Source organism: Pan troglodytes, chromosome 3 (genome assembly GCF_028858775.2).
Source record: "Pan troglodytes isolate AG18354 chromosome 3, NHGRI_mPanTro3-v2.0_pri, whole genome shotgun sequence".
Classification (NCBI taxonomy): domain Eukaryota; kingdom Metazoa; phylum Chordata; class Mammalia; order Primates; family Hominidae; genus Pan; species Pan troglodytes.
Genome location: NC_072401.2, coordinates 62,194,811 through 62,218,289, shown reverse-complemented (window position 1 = coordinate 62,218,289; position 23,479 = coordinate 62,194,811). Strand labels below are relative to the sequence as shown.

Sequence of the window (23,479 nt, the reverse complement as noted above, 5' to 3'; positions counted from 1 at the left end):
CATCTGCGGGGAAGGGCGACAGAGGGAAAGCAAGAGTGGAAAGAGACAGTCTTAACCAATTGCAATTAAAATACTTTTTTTTGGTGTGGGTTTTATAAAAACATGTGACCACGTGAAAACATATTTTCCAGGGCCCCAAGAGTGGACTGAAATAAGTGAGGAATTTGGAAATTAAGTTTCATTAGCTTTATAGGAAATCCATTTCAATTTGCCATTTATTTATTAACTTACTCGATAATTGTTCTCTGAATCTGAAGTGATGGCCAGAATTTTTAAAAAGTGTGAACATTTCTTATCCAATGAACTAGTTATAAAATCAAACAAATAAATGAAGAAAAAAACAGGAGCCAAGAGTTCCCAAGAAAGTAAGTAATTAGGCAGAACCTATCCGCTATACATCAGATAAAGATTCTAACCACTAGAGTTTAAAATATTTGGATTTAATTTATGAAAAACAATGAAAATCTGTTCCTTTCCCTTAGAGCTACATTTATTTTGCAATCATTGTGCTTCAGGGCTTCATTTAGTTTTTATGCATTGTATTTAAATTATGTGCTACTTAAATTTGTGACATATATAGTTTAAATTTTGTTTTGAAAAGCTAATTGGTGATTATTGCAAGGACTGCAGTTTTCTGACCCAAAAGGTCAGAAAAAGGTCTCTTTTTCTCTCTTCCTCCTCCCCACCCCAAAAATAAAAAATAGAAAAAGCCTTCGATTTTTTTTAGTTATCAGATTGCTGAGTGTTCAGGGAAACTGAACACTGTCCCACAAGACAAATTATTCCTTTAAAGTATTCGAGATAATCTTTGCTAGTGATTTGTTTAGGGTCAGTCATGTGTCCCAGTTCTAGCCAATTTAAGGGGAAGTACTGAGAGTTATGGGAAAGAGAGATCCATAATGAGAAGTGACCCTTTCTTTCTGCCTTTGACCCCTAGAATGGTGACAGCCAACTTCTAGTCAGGAAAAAAAAAAAAGCCTAGTATAATCAGAGAAGCTGACTCAAAGCTCTGACTTAACTGATTCTGCATGTCTACCTCTGGACATCCTATAACATGAGATGGAAAAATGCCACTTCTAGTTTGACATTTTTATTCCTTACAACAGAACACCTTCTAATAGAAACAATGATGTATAAAATAAAAGTCAGACAAACACACACACATATAATATTTATTATGTTTTCTCTTAATACACATGCAATATGAGTTCATTTTGGGAATTTGGAATTACAGGAATTCACAAGGAAGAAATTTTTAAGAAATCATGCAGATAACTATATTAACAGTTTTCGTATATATTTATCTATTGCTGCTATGCATACGTTTTATATAACTTTTAAAGTTAGACTAATTGTTTTAAACTTGATTCCTAATAATCATAAAAATGATAAGCAAGATTATATTGAATCTGATTTTTTTCTTTTAAAATTTCTTTTATTCATATGAGCACAATGTATAGTAATTAGAGAAGCCCAAGGCATTGGTTCAATGTAGGAAAGTGGACCACAGGTAAAATAGATGGAGTTCTAGAAGTATTTTAACTGCCTAAAAACATTATCTCTTCATGACTACCACCTAAGTTCTAAGACAAAGTCACTCTCAGGAAATTTCAAACTAATTTATGCTATGTTCCCTGGTAGACAATGTTTGTGGTACCTTCCCCAGAGTATTTTTTTAGCTACTATATTTCTATATTTCTGTTGAATAGGCTTAAATTGAACTAATGTAGGCTTTGTTCAATTTATTGTCATTAGTTAATGTCACTCCTGTACTAAACTGAATTGCTAAAAGAAATTCAATTTTTAACTAGTTTTATAGGCTAAGTAAAGGAAGAGAAACCAAGATAGAATCTCAAATATCTGATATATTGGATTGACTCTGTGGAACATTTCCTTTTTTACAAGGAGTCCTCACCTTTTATTATAATAGGACATAAAATAAATGATTGTAATATCGAATATGAAATATTGTCTGTTGAGTGGAATATCTTTAATTTCAAAGCCATATTTATCTTTTGTGCTATAAATTTTAGTTTATATATTACATTATAATTCATAGATTATACATTATAATTTATGGACCATAATATTCACATAGAATAATTATTTGTGTTATGTTTTTTATTACATATTGAACCTTAAGAGAGTTTGTTGGTTTGAAAATAATAAGCATATTGAAGCAATCTTGTTTCAATATTTACATTTTTATGTTTGCATATAAATAGATGAATAGATTATGTTATATTTTTATTGTAATAGACTTCTTTATATATATACAAAGTCAACTAGGACTTCTTAACCTTTTTTTGTGCTACGAGCTGCTGTGGCAGTCTGGTCCATCCCTCTCAGGATTGTGTTTTTAAATGCATAAAATAATACAAATAGGACTAAAATAAAAAATACATCGAAATATATATATATTTTGCATGAAATGTAGGTTAAGAACCCCTGAGTCAAGATTTCGAATAGCCCTTTAGTTAATGTGTAAAAAAAAAATGCCTGAGGCAATTCCTAAGACAGAGAGATCCATAATGAGCACACAAGAAGAACCAAGCTGAGATACATTCGTTAACACATGTGTGATAAAGCCCTTAGATTGTATCTGTACAAGTGTGTTATTTTTGCTTTTAAATCCAGAAGTAAGAATTATCAGTTTAGGAATAAGTATATGATAGAGACTTAGAGGACACTGGTTTTGTTTCAACTTATCTACATCGCTGTGTTATCTACAAGAACTATAAAATCTTGGAATGGGTTTATGTGCCAACTTGAGCATTTTAGCACACTACAGAATTTTAGCCTTGTCCAATTCAACTGTAGAACTGGGCCATGAATTGGTTAATTAAAGGTATGAGTTTAATGGAAAAGAAGCTATGAATGAAAGAGTGAGTACACAGAGGGAGTTCAATTGAGACAGAATTGGAAAGTAAGGTAGGATATGAAAAAAACAACAACACAACACTATAAAACTGAAGTATGAGAGGAGAAAATCAAAGAAAGAAAGGACGTACCATTAGTTGGCAATTTGCTTTCCATAATACCACACACCTGGAGTATTTAGAAATTACATTTCATCTTTTGTGTGGCAGTACATAGCTCATATAAATATAATGGTATCTTACCTATTTAAAAAATGTTAAATGGCTTAATTTCTTTTAAGACTCTTATGTTTTTCACATTAAATGGGTATTATACTCCCACTATTTTCATCCCTTTCCATTTTTCATGGAAGAGGTAGACACAAGCCTGAATTAAATAAAGAGGTCTTGTTGTGCAGACATATTTTGGAAACCATACTATTTAATGTGAATATCAGTAGGTGTTAGTTGTGCCATGGGCTGCTGTGGCAGTCTAGTCTATCCCCTTAAGATTGTGTTTTTTAAATGCACAAAATAATGCAAATAGGGCTGAAATAAAAACATTACATGGAAATATAGTGTTGTGCATAGACTGCAGGTTAAGAAACCCTGCATCAAGATCTTTCCCTCCTTCCCCTGACATGTTCTGTCTTCTTTGATCTGTACAGACTGAAGCTGTAGTTTTCTCTCCAGAGTTCCTTTTGTGTATCAAGCATCTTTTTGCTTGTGCATTTGCTTAATTTTGTTTTAATTTTTCTCAGTTATTTATGAAATATGGATTTAGTAAGATCAGGAGAGAGACAAAAAATTCTTCACATCAAAATAGAGGTCATACTATGCATAGAGCATACTCAGTATGAGTATTTTCTTAGTTGCATTTGGAAACATTGTTATTTTATGGCAATTAATTGCCACAAACTCCACAGACTAGATAGCCTAGAGGAATGTTCTAAACCCCTGTCCAAATCCTAACCCCTCTAAAATTTCCCTTTATATAGAGATACTTCACAACCTGTACCACATAAATAGGATGAAGGAGAACTACTCATAGTCTTGTCAGGTTGCTGGAGTGGTTGGTGGGGTTGGTTACTGACTCCTCCAAATGCCAGAATGCTTTTGAAGCCAAAGAGAAAAATAGATTCATTTTTTTTCTTTTTAACTATAGGAGGGAAAGTTGATATTATGGGCAAAGGGCTCTGTGCTCTATGTATTATATAGCATAAAACTCTAATTGCTAATATGCCCCTTTTGGAGAAAAACTCACCAAAGCATGCTGAGTTTAGACCTGTGTTGTGGTTTCTCACCTTTGTTTTTTTGGCATCCTTGTGCCTTAGGCTGAAGGTATTTTAAATATTAGTACATTATTATGCAAAGAGAAAGTGATAAGAAACCTACATAATGTGTTATATGAGGTCAGAAAAGGCAGAGATTAATTTAGAAGCTTATGAGGAAGAGAAAATATTTTAGTATTTTTCCTGAAGACTTTTCTTTAATAATTGAGGCTCTGAAAACTGAGTTTCTAAAAGAATGATAACTTAAGTGTAAATCCTACTTTGTTTGTATGTAAACATGCTCCAACATTTGTGTTAATCATTCCCAGATGGAGAGATTCATTACCTTACCCTTCTTCATATGACTTCTTGTGTAGTCTATCAATCACAGAGAAAAATATCCATAGATAAGTGGATCAAAGCATGGGTTTAAAAAGGCAAAGAGAAAGAAGAAGTGATTTACTGGGTCTGACACCCTGTTTAACATTTCAGGATCAAACCAATACCAAATTCCTAGGACGTAGTAGGGAGTCCAGCAGACAGTAAATGAAGTGGCAAATGCAACCGTCATTTTTAGAGTCTTCAGCCGTGCTCTTGGTATATTGTTCTTGGACTGATTCAGTTGTAGTTCTGTTGGATAGAGAAAAGAGCAGGTGTTTAAAGATCAGTTTTCTTACAAAACCAAAGTGGACAAAAAGGAAGACAGCATCACTAATTCAACTTAATCAATGGGAGAAAATTTCCATTATTTTAAATAATAATAATTTGTTTGAAAAGCATGTTTTAATAAGAGTTTTCCACTATGTCACATAATGAATAGAAAAGTTTGAAGATGATAGTGCTCTTATTTCTGCCAAAGTAATCTGGATTTGAAATATGGGGTACTCAAACTCTTAACATATAAATTTAAAAGAGTAGATGAGGTTGAGCTCAGTTGAATTCTTTCTTAAAAAAATTATTTTTTTATTTTAATAGGTTTTTTTGGGGACTGATGGTGTTTGGCTACATGAGTAAGTTCTTTGGTGGTGAGTTCTGAGATCTCGGTGGACCCATCACCTGAGCAGTGTACGCTGTACCAAATGTGTAGTCTTTTATCCCTTGCCACCCCCAACCCTTTCCCCCGAGTTTCCAAAGTCCAGTGTATCATTGTTATGCCTTTGCATCATCATAGCTTAGCTCCCACATATGAATGAGAACATATGATGTTTGGTTTTCTATTCCTGAGTTACTTCACTTAGAATAATAGTCTCCAATTCTATCCAGGTTGCTGCAAATGCCATTATTTTGTTCCTTTTTTATGGCTGAGCAGTATTCTATAGTACATATATACCACATTTTTTAATTCACTTATTGATTGATGGGCATTTGGGCTGGTTCTGTGTTTTTGCAATTGCAAACTGTGCTGCTATAAACATTCCTGTGCAAGTATCTTTTTCATATAATGCCATTTTTCCCTCCTGGGTAGATACCTAGTAGTGGGATTGCTGGATCAAACGATGGTTCTACCTTTAGTTCTTTAAGGAATCTCCACACTGTTTTCCATGGTGGTTGTACTAGTTAACATTCCCACCAACAGTGTAAAAGTGTTCCCTTTTCACTGCATCCCTGCCAACATCTATTATTTTTTGATTTTTTGATTATGGCCATTCTTGCAGGAGTGAGGTGGTATCACATTGTGGTTTTGATTTGCATTTCCCTGATCATTAGTGATGTTGAGCATTTTCCCCTATGCTTCTTGGCCATTTGTATATCTTCTTTTGAGAATTGTCTATTCATGTCCTTAGCCCACTTTTTGATGGGATTGTTTGTTTTCTTCTTGCTGATTTGTTTGAGTTCTTTGTAGATTCTGGGTATTAGTCCTTTGTCAGATGGACAGATTTGAAGATTTTCTCCCACTCTGTGGGCCGTCTGTTAACTCTGCTGATTATTTCTTTTGCTGTGCAGAAGCTTTTTAGTTTAATGAAGTCCCATCTATTTATCTTTGTTTTTGTTGCATTTGCTTTTGGGCTCTTGGTCAGGAAGTCTTTGCCTAAGCCAGTGTCTTAAAGGGTTTTTCCAATGTTATCTTCTAGAATCTTTATGGTTTCAGGTCTTAGATTTCAGTCTTTGATCCATCTTGAGTTGATTTTTGTGTAGGATGAGAGATGAGGACCCAGTTTCATTCTTCTGCACACGGCTAGCCAATTATCCCAGCACCATTTGTTGAATAGGATGTCCTTTCCCCACTGTATGTTTTTGTTTGCTTTGTGAATTCTGACTTCAAAACAAAATTATGTTCACTGAGTATCTCTGCCACTAAGGATAGTAAGTATCATATGTGGATGAAAGTGTACTACCCCAAATTATCTGTCTCAACTGTGTGCTTCTTTCTATGATATCTGAAATAATTTCACTTTTCATATTAATACAGCCATTAAAGTTCATAGGTTACACTTGTGAAGAAATTTGCTGGAAATTAATGGAATTGCTGACTTTTTACAGTCAGGCTGCCTACCTGAAATTTTGGACTTAGTTCTTAAAGGTAAAAAGGTGCAATTTTGAAGTGCTCAAAATCTGTTCTTGTATTTCATAATCGAGAACTTCTGTGTCAAGTAAGAAATACTCTTCACACACTATATTTTTTTTTGAGGGAAACAGATAGTGCTATTCAGAAATAGTCATTCTGAAATTTCTTATTAATTGGTCACCAAAGGGTGGACATATAGAGGAGAACATTTACATGCATGGTGTTTTAATTATAAAATTAATTTTTATCTAGAAATATTAAAGTAATTTATTAAATACAGACTTATGGATTTTTAGCAGACAAAACTAATTACTGTTTACTCTGTGCCTTGAGGTCTTGCTCTTTTCACATACTATTCTTTTTTTTTTTTTTTTCTGAGTTTCGCTCTTGTTGCCCAGGCTGGAGTGCAATGGTACAATCTTGGCTCACTGCAGCCTTTGCCTCCTGGGTTCAAGCGATTCTCTTGCCTCAGCCTCCTGAGTAGCTGGGACTACAGGCATGTGCCACCACACCCGGCTAATTTTTGTATTTTTGGTAGAGACAGGTTTCATCGTCTTGGTCAGGCTGGCCTCGAACTCCTGACCGCAGGTGGTCCGCCTGCTTCGGCCTCCCAAAGTGCTGGGATCACAGGCATGAGCCACCGCACCTGGCCTTTACACACTATCGTTTAATCCTCAATATCTGTAAACTTTGGTGACACATCCATTTAAAATTCAAAAAACCATCTTGGCTTAGCACATGACTGAAAATGAAAAAAATATCAAGACAACCACAACATGTCATGCTTTTTCTTCTTTTGAAACATCATCACAGTTGATAATTGGTTTACTGTTTATGACTTTTCTGCTAGACTGTAGTCTCCATGAAAGCAGGATACTTACTAGATTTTTCTTATTCACCATGGTATCCCCACCTAGCACAGTTTCCAGCAACATTGAGTAGTCAGTATGTATTAATCAAATAAATAAAATAATAAATAAATGTGTTCATAATATTTATTGCTTCCTGCCTCTGCTTTTTTGTTTTTCTGCTTATGTACTGCTCATATTTCTTCAGATTAACTCCTATTTGAGATTCACCTTCTTATTTTCCCTCTACCCTTCTTAGATATTGCTTATAAAATGGAATCTCTCAAGATAAGATTTTGAAGGCAAATTGTTCTTGCAGTATACTTTTTTGGAAATATTAAATACCATTTTGTGCTGGCAGGTGGAAACTGCCCAATTCCCTATTAGAGAGCATCACCATGAATATTTTCTTTTGAAAATATCTACTGAGACTATTCATGCTATAATAATTAAGATGATTTCCCTGATAAGTTGTACCAGATATAACTTATGCACTATGTCATTGATAACATGTCTTTTGGATGTCATGCCAACATAACAATGTTTATTTCATAAATTTATAAATTTTAGTTTTTGGGAATGCACCATTTTACTAAAGCAAAAAAGGTACAAACACGTGTGAAGTTTTGAATGAAATAATTACATAGTCAATATTTCGCATATTAACATACACACAAATGTGCATAGTTTATGTTGTGTAAATATATGGGATTTGAATATGAAATGAAACAGCTTACTTTAGCTAATTTATTGGATAGCATTTAACAAGTTGTACTTTGCTATAGTCTAGATATCACAATTTGTACTTGCTGCCCAGCAGAAACCATTTGCCAATTCTTATCCTGGGTTTTAATGGAATAATCATTCTTTCTTATTTAATTTCATGGTGCAAATGTAGAACAGCAGAAGATATTAAGTAACCTTATCTGTAAATTGATTATGATAAAACCATAATAAAAATATTACCTTATGGGGTGATTGTGAATATTAAATGAGCTAATATATGCAAACTGCTTAGAACAGTATCTGTCACATAGTTCATGCCACTCTGTTTTGAGCATTGCTATTTAAAAACTGCCCACAAATGACACTAAATCTAAGGAATACATACCGTAGGGGTCCTGATGAAGGACCCGTGTCAGGGTGAAGATGATTTTTGCATTGCAGATCAGCATGATGAAAAGAGGGATGATGAAGAGGCAGCTGAAGGTGAAAAAGTTATAAAATGCTTGATGCCACCATTGTGAAAAACTGCAGTGTGTTACACATTGAGAGAAAACTTTTGTCTGTCCGGAGCTGTCTGCTAGATGAATCATCCTGAAGATGTATAACTGTATGAGACAATAAAAAGCTATGTTACTTTTTTCCATATGGTATTTGAAAGTTTTCTCTTTGGTACTCTGCTAGCCTTCTAACATGTTACCTAAAGCAATTTCTAAGCTCCTTAGTGTTATACTTCTGACGTTTCTATGAAAAGTCATGTGAATATTTACTTAAAATATGTTTGGGTAAGTGTCAATAGATCTGTAAGATTTTGGATTTTTTAGAAATTATTTCAACCTTGAAGAATAATCATCCCTCAAGGATTTAAACGTTGTTTGTATTTCAGTTTCCAGTACAATTATGCTGAGTAAACTTTTTGCAAGTGATTTTGCTCATAAGTTATATCTGCAGTAACTACAACTGTGTCTGGCACTTAAAATGTACCCCCCAAAATACATATTTAAATTTTATTTTAGAGACAGAAGCCCTATTAAAATGACATTTTAAAAAATGGTCAAAAGACATGAAGAGACAGTTGCTCAAAGAATGATGGAATATGTCAAAACAAAACAAAAAAAACAAACAAAACAACCCAGGAACCAGCTGAAAAGAGCTTCCACTGGCCAAATCTGGGGCAGTTTAAGCATTAAAATACAAAAAAGAAACTGATCTAAAAGAATGAGAAACTATTGAATAAAGTATGAGCCCATACTTATAAAAATTACAAGATAACAAAAACAACAAATAAATGGGGGGAGAAAAACCTCTTCCATAATGTAGAATGCCAACTAATAAATGAAAAGGAATAAATGGAATTAGTGATTACCAAATGTTAATCACTATAATAAGTGATTACAGCAAGAATCATCAATAGCTGGTAAAAATAGTGGGTGGAAGTTTGAGGAGAACAGGATGTTTACAAAATCTCAAAGTATCAGTCTGCAGGATACTTATTCATTGTAAGGAATACAATAATAACTTTACAGAAGAGAAATAGCTAGATAAGTATGTTAACATTGCCAATAATAGGACCTATTGCCAATGTCTGTCTCCTTATGTAATGCATTGAGAACTTAGCCTCACTAATTTGGTATTTTTGCTTAAAGTGTATAACCTGAATCTAACCTTGAGAGGACAAATCCCAATTGAGAGACATTTTACAAAATGACTGGTCTGCACTCTCCAAAAATGTCAATATCATGAAACACAAAGAAAGACTGAGAAATGGTTCCAGCTAAAAGAATACTAAAGAGGTATGCAACTGAATCCACCACATAATCTTGGATTTTCTTTTGTTAAAAGGGCAAAAATTAAACTGGGACAACTTATGAGCTCTGAATAGAACATATAAATTAAATAGTGGTATTGTATCAGTGTTAAATTTCTTATTTTGACAATCATTACTGTGGCTGTGTGTGAGAGGCCTTAAACACACATTGAAGTATTGAGGGGTAAAGAAAAATCATGTCTACAGCTTACTTTTAAGCAATTGGGAAAAAGTAAATAAGATAAAATAAATAAGCAAATGTAAAATATTAATATTTGAGAAAATCTGGGTGAAGGTATCCAGAAATATGTATGATTCTTGTAACCATTCTCTGAGTGTCAAATTATTTTTAAAAAGCCTTTATCCTACAACTTTTAAAAACACAAACTGAATCAACAATTAAGAAAATGTTGCAAGTAGTTTTCAAAAATAAATTCTAGTGGACATTTATTCATTATTCCTCTATTCATTAAACACTTCTTACCTACTTATTTATAAGCTTTTCCCCTGAGAAGTTTCATTTTACTGTGAAACATTATTAAAATGAAATGATGAGAGTTTAAGCATTTTTAAATTGATAGCAAGTAAATTCAAACAAAAGTGTTACAATATTTTTTATTTTAAGCAAATGAGGGATTCTATTTTTTTTAAGTTTTTGATTGAATTAGAAAATTTTAATTACAATATTAAGAAACATGATTCTTTTCTACCCTACCAACAAAAAACACTATTAAATATTTTAAAAATACTTCATTTTTTTTAAAAGGCATACTCCACTCCCACTCCCATCACCTCAAAAGGGAAAGAAACCTTGGCCCTGTTAAATAAGTTAAAAAGTTGATTTTCAGTTTCAGAGCTTTTTTCATTTTCAAGGGGAAAAAAATGATTTTAAATTCATCCACTAGAGGGCGTCTAATAATTTTACTATCACTCCAGTCAAGAAACCCCAACAAGTGCATTCAGCTAATTTTATCTTATGATTCAGACTTTTTTCCCACATTACAAAGTGAGCCTTTTAGTTTTCTGTAATTCTTTGCAACCTGACCTTATTTAAAGTTCAGCTTTGAATTAGATCCAACAGAGGCTGTGAGTTAAAGTCTTTGGAAGGGTTACTTCACGTAGAACCTGAGAATCTTATATTTCTTTAAGGTTTTAGCTACTTCCCTCTGTACCATCCCAGCTGGACTTGGAACCATATGACCTGAGTTTTACTTTCTGCTCTGCCCTGGGCCACATTTTCATCTTAATATTTCATGTTTTAAAGGCATAATGATGTCACTGACTGGCTGATGAAATCCCAAGCGTAGGTAGTATGCTACATGAGGGGCAAGTTTTTTGCTAACACCACAAAGGTCTCTGGCCCAATGAGTGGAGTTTGATAGTAGTTCTTGTGACAAGTCTAATGTTATTGCATGCCAGTTTTGAGGAGAGATGAAAACATTTGAAAAGCAGTGTGTTTTTTTGCTACGTTTGTCCATATTTCTTACTCAGGCCTCTCAGGCATTACTTGGCCTTTCCGTTTTCACACCAACTTGGTGAGTTCTACTATAAGATTCTAAAAAGATGGGTAGTGTGTGGTTCAAATTGGTTCATTTGTAACTGGAAAAAATTTATAATTAAAAAAATAAAATATGTTTAAAAAAGCCATAATGATGAAACTTTCAATTAGCAATGACTTTGAAACATAGTACTATGATTGAGTTAATGGCTATCTTATTTAACACATGTTTATTTTTTAGGCAACTCTTTGGTAAAACAAACTATAGCTGGCATTCTCTGTCATAAAAGATAAAGCAGTTATATCCTTCAATCAGGGAATTTAATATTTGGTAGTGCAGATTTAAAATGTATGTGACCCAGATAATACAAGATAGACCAATAAATTTTAAGAAAGGTATAATAAAGTGTACACAAATTCAGAATCTTACTTGCCCATAAATTAACTTGCTATTGTCTTAGTTCCGTTTATTTTGTGCTCCAAGGCCATGTTCATTTGAATGATTAATATAGAGATCCACTTTGCTTTTAGTTGTTCATTTGTCCTTGGATTATATTTCTTTAATTTCGGTATATTTCTCCTCTCTTGCCCCTGGCCCTGCTTCTTATCAGTGTTTGCTTTATTTTGCCATAAACAAGAACATTCTGTTTTTGTTTTTCACAGTCAATTGCAGTTGTTCATTTCTTCTTAGAATATTATCTTTAACACTCACCTTACCCACACTAATTACACCCTTACCTAGTGTTGTCTGCAGGTAATTATCTTCAGATGTGTGCTTCAGTTTCCTCATCTACATACATGGAGAAAATAGTAATATCTACCTCTAAGGCCTATCATGACAATAAATGAGTTAATACATGCAAAGCACCTGGAATAGCACCTGGAACACAGAACGGTATAAATCTTTACCATTATTATAATTAAAACTTGAGGCACACAATTTTTATATGTATCCATATGCATTTATATGTTTATAAATGTGTATCATATATATTTTTTTCTTGATGTGTTTTAAGCATCAGTTTTCACTTCAAGCTTTTTCTGCCTTTTTCTTCCCCAGCCCCCTACAGGTAAAAAGGAAATAGACAATATTGCAGTGTTCACTGGGCAGAGTTGTGTAGAGTGTAGCAGTTAAAAGAGCTGGCTGCACCCATTAACTCGCATGGCACATGTATACATATGTAACAAACCTGCACGTTGTGCACGTGTACCCTAAAACTTAAAGTATAATAATAATAAAATAAATAAATAAATAAATAGGAAGCCTCTGACTGTTAAAAAAAAAAAGAGCTGGCTATGGATATGGCCATATATAGATAACTAAATATACTGATATACTGAGATTTCCACTTAGTAAACAGTAATTTTGGGCATGTTATATAATATTGGAGGTTTAGTTTCTTCATGTGTAAAATAAAGAAAATGATTGTACATAATTTATGTGATTGTTGGAAGCATTATATGAAATATTGCCTGTAAAAGCTTATTTATTTAATATTTATTCACTGCCTGTTCTGTGAACCTAGCATGTAAAAGCTTTTAGCCAAATTCCTGGCACATATTTATGTCTTCAAGCATTATTTATCATCATCAACATTATTGCTGTTGTTATTTCTGCTAGTAGCACAGTACTATGTTGTAGCACAATGTTAGGCATATTGTACCTGTGTGATAATATTTACTGAATTTAAACCATTGGCCAATGTCAGTATTGCATTCTACACCAGTAAATTCTCTGTGTGTTAAGGCAAGCCTCCACACATCTTCAGACGACGTATCTTTACACTAAGGACTAAGGAGTGGCCCACATTTCTTGCCGGCAGGCCTGGGTTAACCATAGAATTTAAAAGCTGTCAATATGTAATACTCTGTATTAGCACAGATAAACTAGTGATAAGCTTAACACAGATAAGCTATGAACTCTTTCTGCAAATAACCTGCTACTCTGGAATTCTTGTGGTATTAAATGACTCTTATTAGATACCATGTGATTTTAAATTAGATACGGGCACATCTAATTTAGGAAATGTCTTCTCTTCAATTTATATTTACCACCCTAACCACAGATGGTCTTAAACCAAAGCTATCCCAGGGTGTTTGCTGCTTTTTCTTTTCCTCCTTCCCTCCTTTGTTTTTCTTTTCTACCTTTCCTCCTTTTTCCTCCCCTTCCCTTCTTTCCCTCCCTCCCTTCCTCCTTTCCTTCCTTCCTTCCTTCCTTCCTTCCTTCCTTCCGTCTTTCCCCACTTTTATATACGATACCTCCAAGACTTGAATTACTGTGCTCTGGCATGTATAATTTGCAGAGTGAGTATGATAGCTTTGTGACCAGGGAGTAGTTTACTAATCAGTCAGAATGCATGCTATAATTTTGAAAAATTTGAAATAATCCACTTTTATATAAGCATTTCTTTTTGCTGTTTCTTAAAGAACCAACAATTCCATACTCATATTTCTGTACTTTTTCTTTCCTGACTTCAAAAACTCTTTTATGAAGGTAAGAAGAAAGGATGGTCTTAGGAAGAAGGGAAAAGAAGAAAAATAAATATTAAATTAGTATTTAAAATTAAGGTGTAAAGTCTTAGATGATTTTATAAATTGTATGACTTATTCTTTACAATTACTCTTTTAAATGTAAGTAATTTGCTCAGAGTCACATAGCTGGTAGGCAGTATTACTGAGATTTGAGCACAACTCCATTTGAATCTCACACTCATGCCACTTTTACTATCCCATTGGCTTTTGAACTTTGCTGCAAGGAGATAGGAAGTCTTTAGTAATTGTGACTGAGAGCTAGTGAATAACCAAGTGGAGGACTGGTCCTCCTTTCCCTCTATTTTAACCAGAGCAGCTCCACTTATATCTGTTTCATTCATTATGGCATTTTGTACAGGATTTTTTGTATAGGTTTTTTTAATGTACAGGATTTTTTGTACTGTATTTTATTTAAAAATTTTTAACAGACACGTAATAATTGTATATATTTATGGGGTACATTGTGATATAGAATTTTTTAAAAAGAATTCTATTACTAGCATAAAGTTTGAAAGTTTCTATGCCACACTATGCTAAAACTTCTGAGAATGCACTGCCGAATTATCACAGAACATAGCTTCTGAGGTTAATAATGAGGAAAGTGGAAAATCTAGGAGGCCAATTTGAAATTTGGTCGTTCTGAGCTGAGGCAAAATGTCATAAATTCCCAGATCCCCAGCCCTGAGTGGTGAAAACATGTTTGTTAAGTGTTTTTTTTTCAAGTGAGGTATGAATTACTCAAATAATAGAAAATTGGTATGTGTACCAAAAGGATGAAAATTAAAGTTACCCTTTTAATGTAAATTAGGCACAATAGGACGTGCCTTGTCAATTACATTTTTATAATTGACCACAGAGCATGGTGAAGCATGAGACACACTCATCATGCATCACAGTCTAGAAATAAAAAGCCCTCTTTCTCTCTCATATTCCTTATCAAATATATGTAACATTAGTTATGGGATTGAAATCTCTTTTATTCAGAGAAATTGAAGAGAGCCATAATAAAAGGAAAGAATAAGACAACACGAGTCCAACAGAGCACGTGACACTGGGAATGCTAATGAATCCTTTTAAATCAGTGCTTTTTGAACTGCAGGATATGCTCAGCAATGAGTTGTAAAAAACAGTAAAAAATAAAACATAACAGAATAGAATATTTATTTCATCAAAATTTTTTCTCAGTTATATGTGTGAGAGAAAGAGACAGAGACACAAACAAGGTTTCAGTGTAGTGTGTATTTCTTACTTTGGATTATTGCAAAAGGATTTGAATGCCATTGTCTTCATAGGTTTAGACCTTAGCTCTCTTATATATGAAATAGGGATAATAACAAAGCTCCTATTTACCTCATAGAGTTAACGTAAATATCAGCATTACTTATGTGAGGTTATTCAGGAAACTTCAGCAAAGTGCTTTAAAGTGTTGTTGAAAGTAAGGATGAGTCATGTGTTTTACAAAATAACACCATTTTCTGTGGCTCACATTCACATAAATCTCTCTAGTAATGTATTTGAGGTCAGACTATTACATGAAATTCCTAAACAATTCAAAGTTAAGTTCCTATTTTCTTTTTGCTACATCAAGTTAGATAAATATTTGGCGTTATCTTTCTATTATTGCTGTTAATACTTAGATGAAAAGAATTGGATTGATAAAGCAATATTTTATTTATAGCTTCTAGGAGACTTCATCTAAGAAGAATCACATCATGAGTTTGCCCTTCAGTTATTATTGCAGATAGGATTATTTCTACTTTGGTTTGGATTTTAATCTACATCAGCACCTCAAATTACCAACTACTTTACACATAGTTGTAATTACACAGATCTTATATTGCCAACAGTCATGTCCTAAAGCAAATGATTTTACTTCTCGTAGCCTGCCTTCCCTCTCCCTTCTACAAACAAATAGGCAGACAAACAAACACTCCCCTTCTCAACCGGATCATTTCAATGGTTTTACTATTTTAATTCCTAGGCTAAAAAAAATTGGAACTTTATTTCCCCCTGCTCTATTATTAACTCTCTCAATCCAATTTGTTGTCAAGTTTTGTATTTTATTTGAAATGTCTCTTTTACTATCTATTCTCTTTGATACCACCCTAGCCCCCTGATCACCTCATTGCCAGATGATTTTTAAAAAAGTCTTTGTTTTATTCCACTCCACTTGGGCCATTTGGGCCTACATAAATTTTCCTAAAGACTTTTTTTTTTCTTTTTTGAGAAGGTTCTCATTCTGTCACAGAGATTGCAGTGCGTTGCAGTGGTGCATCATGGCTCTCTGCAACCTCTGCCTCCCAGGCTCAAGCGATTCTCCCACCTCAGCCTCCCGAGTAGCTGGGACCACAGGTGTGTGTCATCATGATCAGCATTTAAGCAATTTTTTTTTATATAATTTGTTGATATGGGGCCTCCCTACATTACCCAGTCTGGTCTCGAACTCCTGGCCTCAAGTGATCCTCCCACCTCAACCTCCCTGCCAACCTCCCGGGTAACTTGGACCATAGGTGCGAAAGTGGAAAGAAAGAATGTGGAAAATTTTAAGAGCATAAGCCTTAGCTAAATCACCTCATTTCAGGTGATATATTTGCTAAACTTATTCTTATATATTGCATCACTGTGAAAGAAATCATATATTTTTCTTCAGAAAATGAAAACATTTTAGTTTTTCCCATTATTATTATGAAACACACACATATTCAAAAGAAATATTAAAGTGAGAAATTGATGGGATAAAACAGTTATCCAGCTTTCTAGTGTCTTGTGCTATATAGTGAGTTCTGCATGGCAGTTTTTTTTGTTTGTTTGTTTTTGTTTTTTAACCATCTGGTCAGTTAAAAAAAGTCTAGATAAATTTCCATTTTCAGAGGCAAGTTTTGGAGGATCCTAGTTAATTCTGATTTATTTCTTGACACATCCTTGTATCCTGGGTTTATCATGTACATTTAAATGCAAGAGAAAACTTGTTCATCTGCTATTAACATTCTTTGTTATTTTCAAGAATTTGTCCTTTTCTTCGGGGATCTGATTGTTAAAATGGCAGGTTCAGCAGGTCAGTTAACTAGGCTGCTTCTGGTGAAGGCAACCTGGAAAGATGACTGCCCTCTGTGGGGAGGGCCTGTGCCTACTCTGTCAGTCATCATATGGTTTTCTCAATAAGCTGCCTCCAGCAAAACTCAAACTAACTTTAGGGAAATATTTGGATTTCCAAACGTCCAAGATGTCTTACTTTTCTTCTATATTCAGTCCCACTTAGCTGCAAACTGCAGAGCAACATACTAACCAAGAATAATTCTCTCTAAGCTGCAGTGACAGAATTCTTAAAATTTCCACTGAAGAAACCCTAAATAAGAAACATTATAAATATTTTCTACCTAGGCAAATTTCATAATTCCTAAAAATTATCTTAACTAAACATTAAAGCCATGTCAACCAAAACAAAAAGAAAAACAGATAAAATAATAGGATGGAGATAGGGTCAAGTTTGAGAATCGCAATTTTTTGGGGGAAGCATTTGCTACATAATAGAGATTATGTGAGCTACTTTATTTATTTATTCATCACAAAAGCAGTATTAAGTAAGCATTAACCCCCATGTTACATTTTATCGGTAAAGGAACTGAAACCAGAGAGGTTAAGAAGTTTGCCCAAGGTAACAGAACAGAGCCAGAATTAAACTTCACTCTCTGACTTCCAGAACCCAAGCTCTTAAAGGTAATACAGTACTTCCTTTGATAAGACCTTATATCAAATTTAGATAGGAAATCTATGATCACCATATCCAAATAAGTTTGTGTATAATGGCTTACCTGTGGTCCCGCAAAGACACTACTGAGGATCCAGGCCAGGCCAACCATGGACTGTCCGAGTTTGCTGTTGCTTTTCAAAGCTAGGGGCCTCGTGATAGCCAGGGAGCGGTCTAGGCTGATCACCACCATCATGAAGGCTGGGGCATACATGGAGAAAAGCTTTAGATAACTGAGAACTTTGCAGAGTAACTCTCCAGCATACCATTGGACTGTAATGTTCCACATCCCATCCAGTGGCATGACAATCAGAGTCTCCAACAGGTTCGCTAAGGTCAGATGTTTTAAGAGCAGCTTCATTCTTGAGAGCTTTTTCCCTTTCTCTTTCTTCTGTGTCCACTTCTGAAGTTTCAACAAGAAAGAAGCATTAAAGGTCGCAGAGAGCAGAAAAAGGAAGAAAGTAACCGTCACTCGGATCTTTCCAGACAAGGTCAGAGTGGGGAGGTTGCCCTGCATCAGTGGGATGCTGTTGTTGATGGCTGAACAGTGATTTTGATTCTGTTCAGGAGAGGCACTGTTTGCCATATTTTCCCAGGACAGAGCTTCAAGCCTTGTGTCTCTGGTGCATCTGATATTTTATTGTAACCGAATCTAAAGTCCTGTTTTATTTCTGCCTTCTTTAGATGGAAACGTCACAGGTTTAGACGTATGTCAAATTTTGTCCCTGAGATACTTAATGTGAAAGATCAAGGTTAACTTGTTTTGTGTATTGGTAATCCAACAGAGTGCTAAAACAGAGCAGGCCAAACGCATTCTGAGGGCCACATGTAACTGTAGCACCTCAGCAGATGGTCTGGCTTTCACAACACTCTTCCTAAGTGAAGAAGGATAGTCACAGCCTAATTTAAAATTTAAAAGTCAGTCATGATATTATGATTTAAATAACTTTAAAAAATTTTTCTAAAAACTATTTAGTGTTAGTATTCTGTCCAACATACAGATGTAGAATGATAATGAAGAAAAATGAAAACAACTTGATCCAATTAAAATCCATTTTCTTAAGGAATTAACACATTTCTCAAAAACATTTCTTTGTTTTCCTTTTCAAACACACTGTTGAGCACTCGAACACTGAACAAATATATTCATTTAAAATTATTCTACAACAATTAAAACTTTAAATTAGAATCAATCTAACTGGCTGCATTCAAATTTATTAATCAATCTTACTGGTCAGATCCATGCTTAAGTTAGAGTAAAACGGTTAATCAGTTTTTAAATTATTGCCTTGGTTTTTATAATTATCTAAATATTGTAGTTGCTGTTATTACACATTAATGCATAAGGAAGCTAGTTATTGAAGAGAATACTGTGTAACTGCTGTAAGTGCATTTATATGTGTTTATGTTAGTATAATATGAATATGTTCTTTTATAGGTTATATGATCATTTCAAATTGGGACCACTTAGGAACATTTTCTGTGTTGCTTCTTTAACTTTCATGGTGAGTGCTGGATAGTTATTTATCAATACCGGTAAGACTTCCATTGGAATTTATTAAATCACCAGCTTGATTTGTCTAATGCCAACAAGTTTGCTTCTGTGGCAGCCAAAGCAGGTACAATGTTAAGGATAGAAGTGGCTATTTTGACTTAGATGGTGCATTCTTATTGGTTCATTTATTATACTTGTTTATTCTGTCTTAAATATTTATTTATTTAATAAATAGTTACTAAATATTTACTATATACATTATCTTAGCCTTTGCTGGTGATAAAAAGTGAACACAACATCATCCAGCCCCTTTAAGGAGCTTGTTACCACAGAAGGTTAGATAAGTGTTTTAGATATATCTTATGTATCTCCTCAGCTTCTCTGTGTACTGGCTGTCTCCTGAATCTTGAGCAGCTTAGACCAGTCTTGTACCTGAGCTCTTTTTTGACTGTCACTATATGTCCAGAATTACCAGCTTCTCTCACTACTTCCAGACTTGAAATATTTATATCCTCTATTTATATAGAGTATCAAGGAAAGAGCTTTTCTCACACCTGAGATTTGTGACCATAAAATTTTTACCTACGTTAAAACTAAGTTCTGACTCATCTAGGAGAATTACAAAAAAATAAATTGTGCCTACTACATTAGCTATAATAAGTTCCTTATAAGCAATCAGTCTTGAATAAGATAATTTATTTTTCTGAAGAACTCAAAAGGCTTTGCATGTACATCATGTCAGTTAATCTGATCAGGGCCATATGCCTGAAATGAACAAAACAGGATAACCATTGGAAAGACATACAAATATGAAAAGTGTTTGTAAGTGTACCAGCAACCAAAAAACAAAGGAAAGAACATTTATGTAAAAATCCAATTTTAGTGAAGTATATTTTGTTCTTTGTCTTCTATATCTAGGGGAAAAAGATTAGAGCATATCATTCATTATTTGTCCCTTTTCCTCCCATTCCTTCCCTTCCCTTCCCCTTCCCTTCCCCTTCCCTTCCCCTTCCTTCCCTTTTCCTCCTTTCATTCCTCTCTTCCTCCCTCCCTCCCTCCCTTTCTTTGTTAATGATGGACTGATTCATTAGGGAAGAGGTTGCAACTGAGCTGAATGGGACTACAGCATATAGCGTAATAAGTGACTGGGGAATGGGGTATGAGGACAGGGAGGGCATGCTTAGAAGCTGGAGCAGCACATACAAACACGAAGACAATGTGAGAAAGTTCAAAGGGTATGTGAAAGCAAAAGTGTAAATAATTAGGCAGACTTCAGATCTGGAGAGCCTATATTCCAAGAAAAGGAGTTTAGGCTTTACCTATATAAAGAATGGAGTAATATACGGTAGGTATGGCCAGATTTATGCTTCAGAAAGCTTATTGTGTAGCATACAGAGAATGCCTTGAAGGGATTTGGGAAATAGTGGGCAATCAAAATTCAGGGAAGTTAATCTATTTGGAAAACCCTTGCTAACAACACAACATGAAAGGTATAAAGCCCTCAAGTGCAGGGTGTGGCTATGAAAGTCGGTAGAGGAAGTAGAGGGCGAATGATGTTTGACGCATTTGAGGAGCTCTAAGTTGTTGAATCTAAGTTGTTGGATGAGTCAACTATATAGATTTTGAAGGTGCTGTCAATACTGATAATATTACTCATATTTAATATTTATTGGGTACTTACTTTGTGTCGAGCACTCTTCTAAGCATGTTACACGTATTAACACATTTAGACCTTACAACAACCCTAGAAGTCAGTACTATTATTTTCGTCTTGTGGTTGAGGAAGGTGAAGCAGAGACATTTACATACCTGATCCATATTAGAGTTTGTCATGGGGGAGCGGTGGCTATCTAGGCCCGAGGTGCAGGGACAAAAGAGTTTACCGTTGTAGGTAAAAGAAAGGCAAATTTGTTAGAGAAGGGAGGAAAATACGTTGCCAGGGAGACAATGGGCAGGATCAGCGGAAGGGAAGCTGACTGCAACGAAACAAAGGCTTGCTGGAGATTTTATAGGATGGTGTTTATGCGTATGCTGAAGAGGGCTTTGTGCAGTACTGATAATGCCAAGGTTGCAGTGAGCTAACTTGCAGGTGTCTGGTGATAGTTGGGCATAGGAAGATTGAGAGTTATTTGCACAGGAGGGCTATGTGTCCTTGTAGCTTATCTGCTTTTTCTTTTTGCTTTCCCCTGCTCCCACCAGCCTGACTCCTTTTCGCTAATTAGGACACCACAGAATTGTGTTACATCTCATGCAGTCTGCCTTCAGAGCTCCTGTCTTTAACTACTATGCAATGCTACTTTCTGGTAGCAGTTGGGGTGGAAATGTCTATGAGCCAGGTGCCATAGTCCTTAGCGAATGAAGGGCCGTGTTAACAGGCCTTTTTAGTTGCAGGAAAGGGAGACTGTTTTAGATAATGGAGGTATCTTTCATGATACACAAGACCTAGAAAGCCAACAGGAGCCCAGGCAGCTCTAAGGATGAGCAACTCCTGCTGATTCATCACCTGAGTTGGTTTTCAATTATAGTATCTTTTTTTTCTTCATAGTGTTTTTCCCATCATCTTCTTGAACCTAACTAGCCAGTTTTTTTTTTTTTTTTTGAATTACAAGTCCAACTTCTGAAGGGAAAGAGTGATGGTGGTTTAGAAGTGACCCAGGGGAGCAAGAAATATTTTTCATACCTCTTTACTCATGAGAATAAAATAATAGAGGAAGGCAGCTCTTTCAAATAAGAAGAATGTGTATGAAAATGTATTTGGAAAAAAATTTGTTTCCTGTAAGGAGAGAAGATGGAAGTAGCACAATATCAGAAAGAAAAGAATTTTTTTTTTTTTAGTTTTTGAAAACATGACTTACTTTGTTGAGCAAAGAATGATAGTGTCTACGACAACTGTGAAATGAGTAAAAGGGGAACTTTTAAAATTTAAGTTTAAATGGAAGCATTTGAGGAAGGACTGTGGATGAAGTAGTATGAGGAAATATATACACAAAATTGTTGTGAAGGAGAGCAACAAATTCTAAAAGCCATACAAATTTTTCTAAGCCATGTTAAATTATGCATAGCATTTAACATGGCAGATTCACTTTCATTATTCCAAGAGTGCTTATTATTTGGAGAATCACACTGTAAAACATTGTTGCAATTTTTATTTCAGTATAGATGTGTTAGAGGTAAATGATGGGAAATTATGGTTAAATATGTACGATTTTGGAGATCAGATTAAGGAAATGCATATATAATATAAATCACCAACATATGAAATGAACAGAAAAGCAGAAGCATAATAAGTATGTTTACTTTTCAAAATTTATGTTCACTAAATACTAAAAGTAGTAATCTTTTAGTTTTAAGTATAATTAACAATATATAAAAAGATTTAAACCAGGAATATAAGAATTATATTTATTTCAACAATTCAATTAACCACTTATTAAACAGTATGTACTACACACTATACTTGTGGATACCAAAAATAAGGCTAGCCAAAGCTTGTATTTGATATTTCCAAACATATTTTATAATTATATTGTATTGTTATGAATTTTTTTTTTTCAATCAAGAGTCCTGCTCTGTCACCCAGGCTGGAGTGCAGTGGCACGATCTCGGCTCACTGCAACCTTCGCCTCCTGGGTTCAAGTGGTTCTTCGGCCTCAGCCTCCCAAGTAGCTGGGACTACAGGTGTGCACCACCATGCACAGCTAATTTTTGTATTTTTAGTAGAGACAGGGTTTCACCATATTGCCCAGGCTGGCTCGAACTCCTGACCTCGTGATCCACCCACCTCGGCCTCCCAAAGTGCTGGGATTACAGGCAGGAGCCACCGTGTCAGGCCGAGATATTTTTATTTACATAAACTTTATGTAGTTTGCTTGTATTAAAAAGAGTATAATTTCAATTTTGTTCTTTTGCTGATAATCTTCTGTTGACACATAGCATTTCCATTTCATGATGCAATTCAATTTTAAAATACAACGTATCTTATTTCCACCTTCTTCAGAATTGGAAATTTAAAGCTAGATCCCCAATAATTGTATTAATTAAGAATTTATGCCGGGCACGGTGGCTCACACCTGTAATCCCAGCACTTTGGGAGGCCAAGCTGGGTGGATCACAGGGTGAGCAGTTCAAGATCAGCCTGGACAACATGGTGAAACCCCGCCTCTACTAAAAATATAAAAATTAGCTGGGCATGG

The 23,479-nt window shown here is 34.6% G+C and overlaps 1 protein-coding gene and 1 non-coding gene across 3 annotated transcripts; one reads left to right on the top strand and one right to left on the bottom strand.

Moving 5' to 3' along the window:
* Positions 1 to 1,156: 1,156 nt before the first annotated feature.
* On the bottom strand, positions 1,157 to 18,442 carry GNRHR (gonadotropin releasing hormone receptor). 2 transcript variants are annotated; one of them, XM_526608.6, is made up of 3 exons: positions 17,856 to 18,442; positions 8,595 to 8,814; positions 1,157 to 4,759 (listed from the first exon to the last, which is right to left on the bottom strand). In XM_526608.6, exons 1-3 carry the CDS (start codon positions 18,375 to 18,377, stop codon positions 4,515 to 4,517), a joined length of 987 nt encoding a protein of 328 aa, XP_526608.1. In that variant the 5' UTR covers positions 18,378 to 18,442; the 3' UTR covers positions 1,157 to 4,514. The 2 variants fall into 2 exon arrangements, with proteins under 2 accessions (XP_526608.1, XP_001163813.1); XM_001163813.5 differs by having other exon boundaries at positions 4,529 to 4,759; positions 8,595 to 8,686.
* LOC129143912 (small nucleolar RNA SNORA62/SNORA6 family) lies at positions 11,262 to 11,412 on the top strand. The gene has a single exon (XR_008547838.1). It is a non-coding gene; the product is annotated as a small nucleolar RNA SNORA62/SNORA6 family (small nucleolar RNA).
* Positions 18,443 to 23,479: the final 5,037 nt, after the last annotated feature.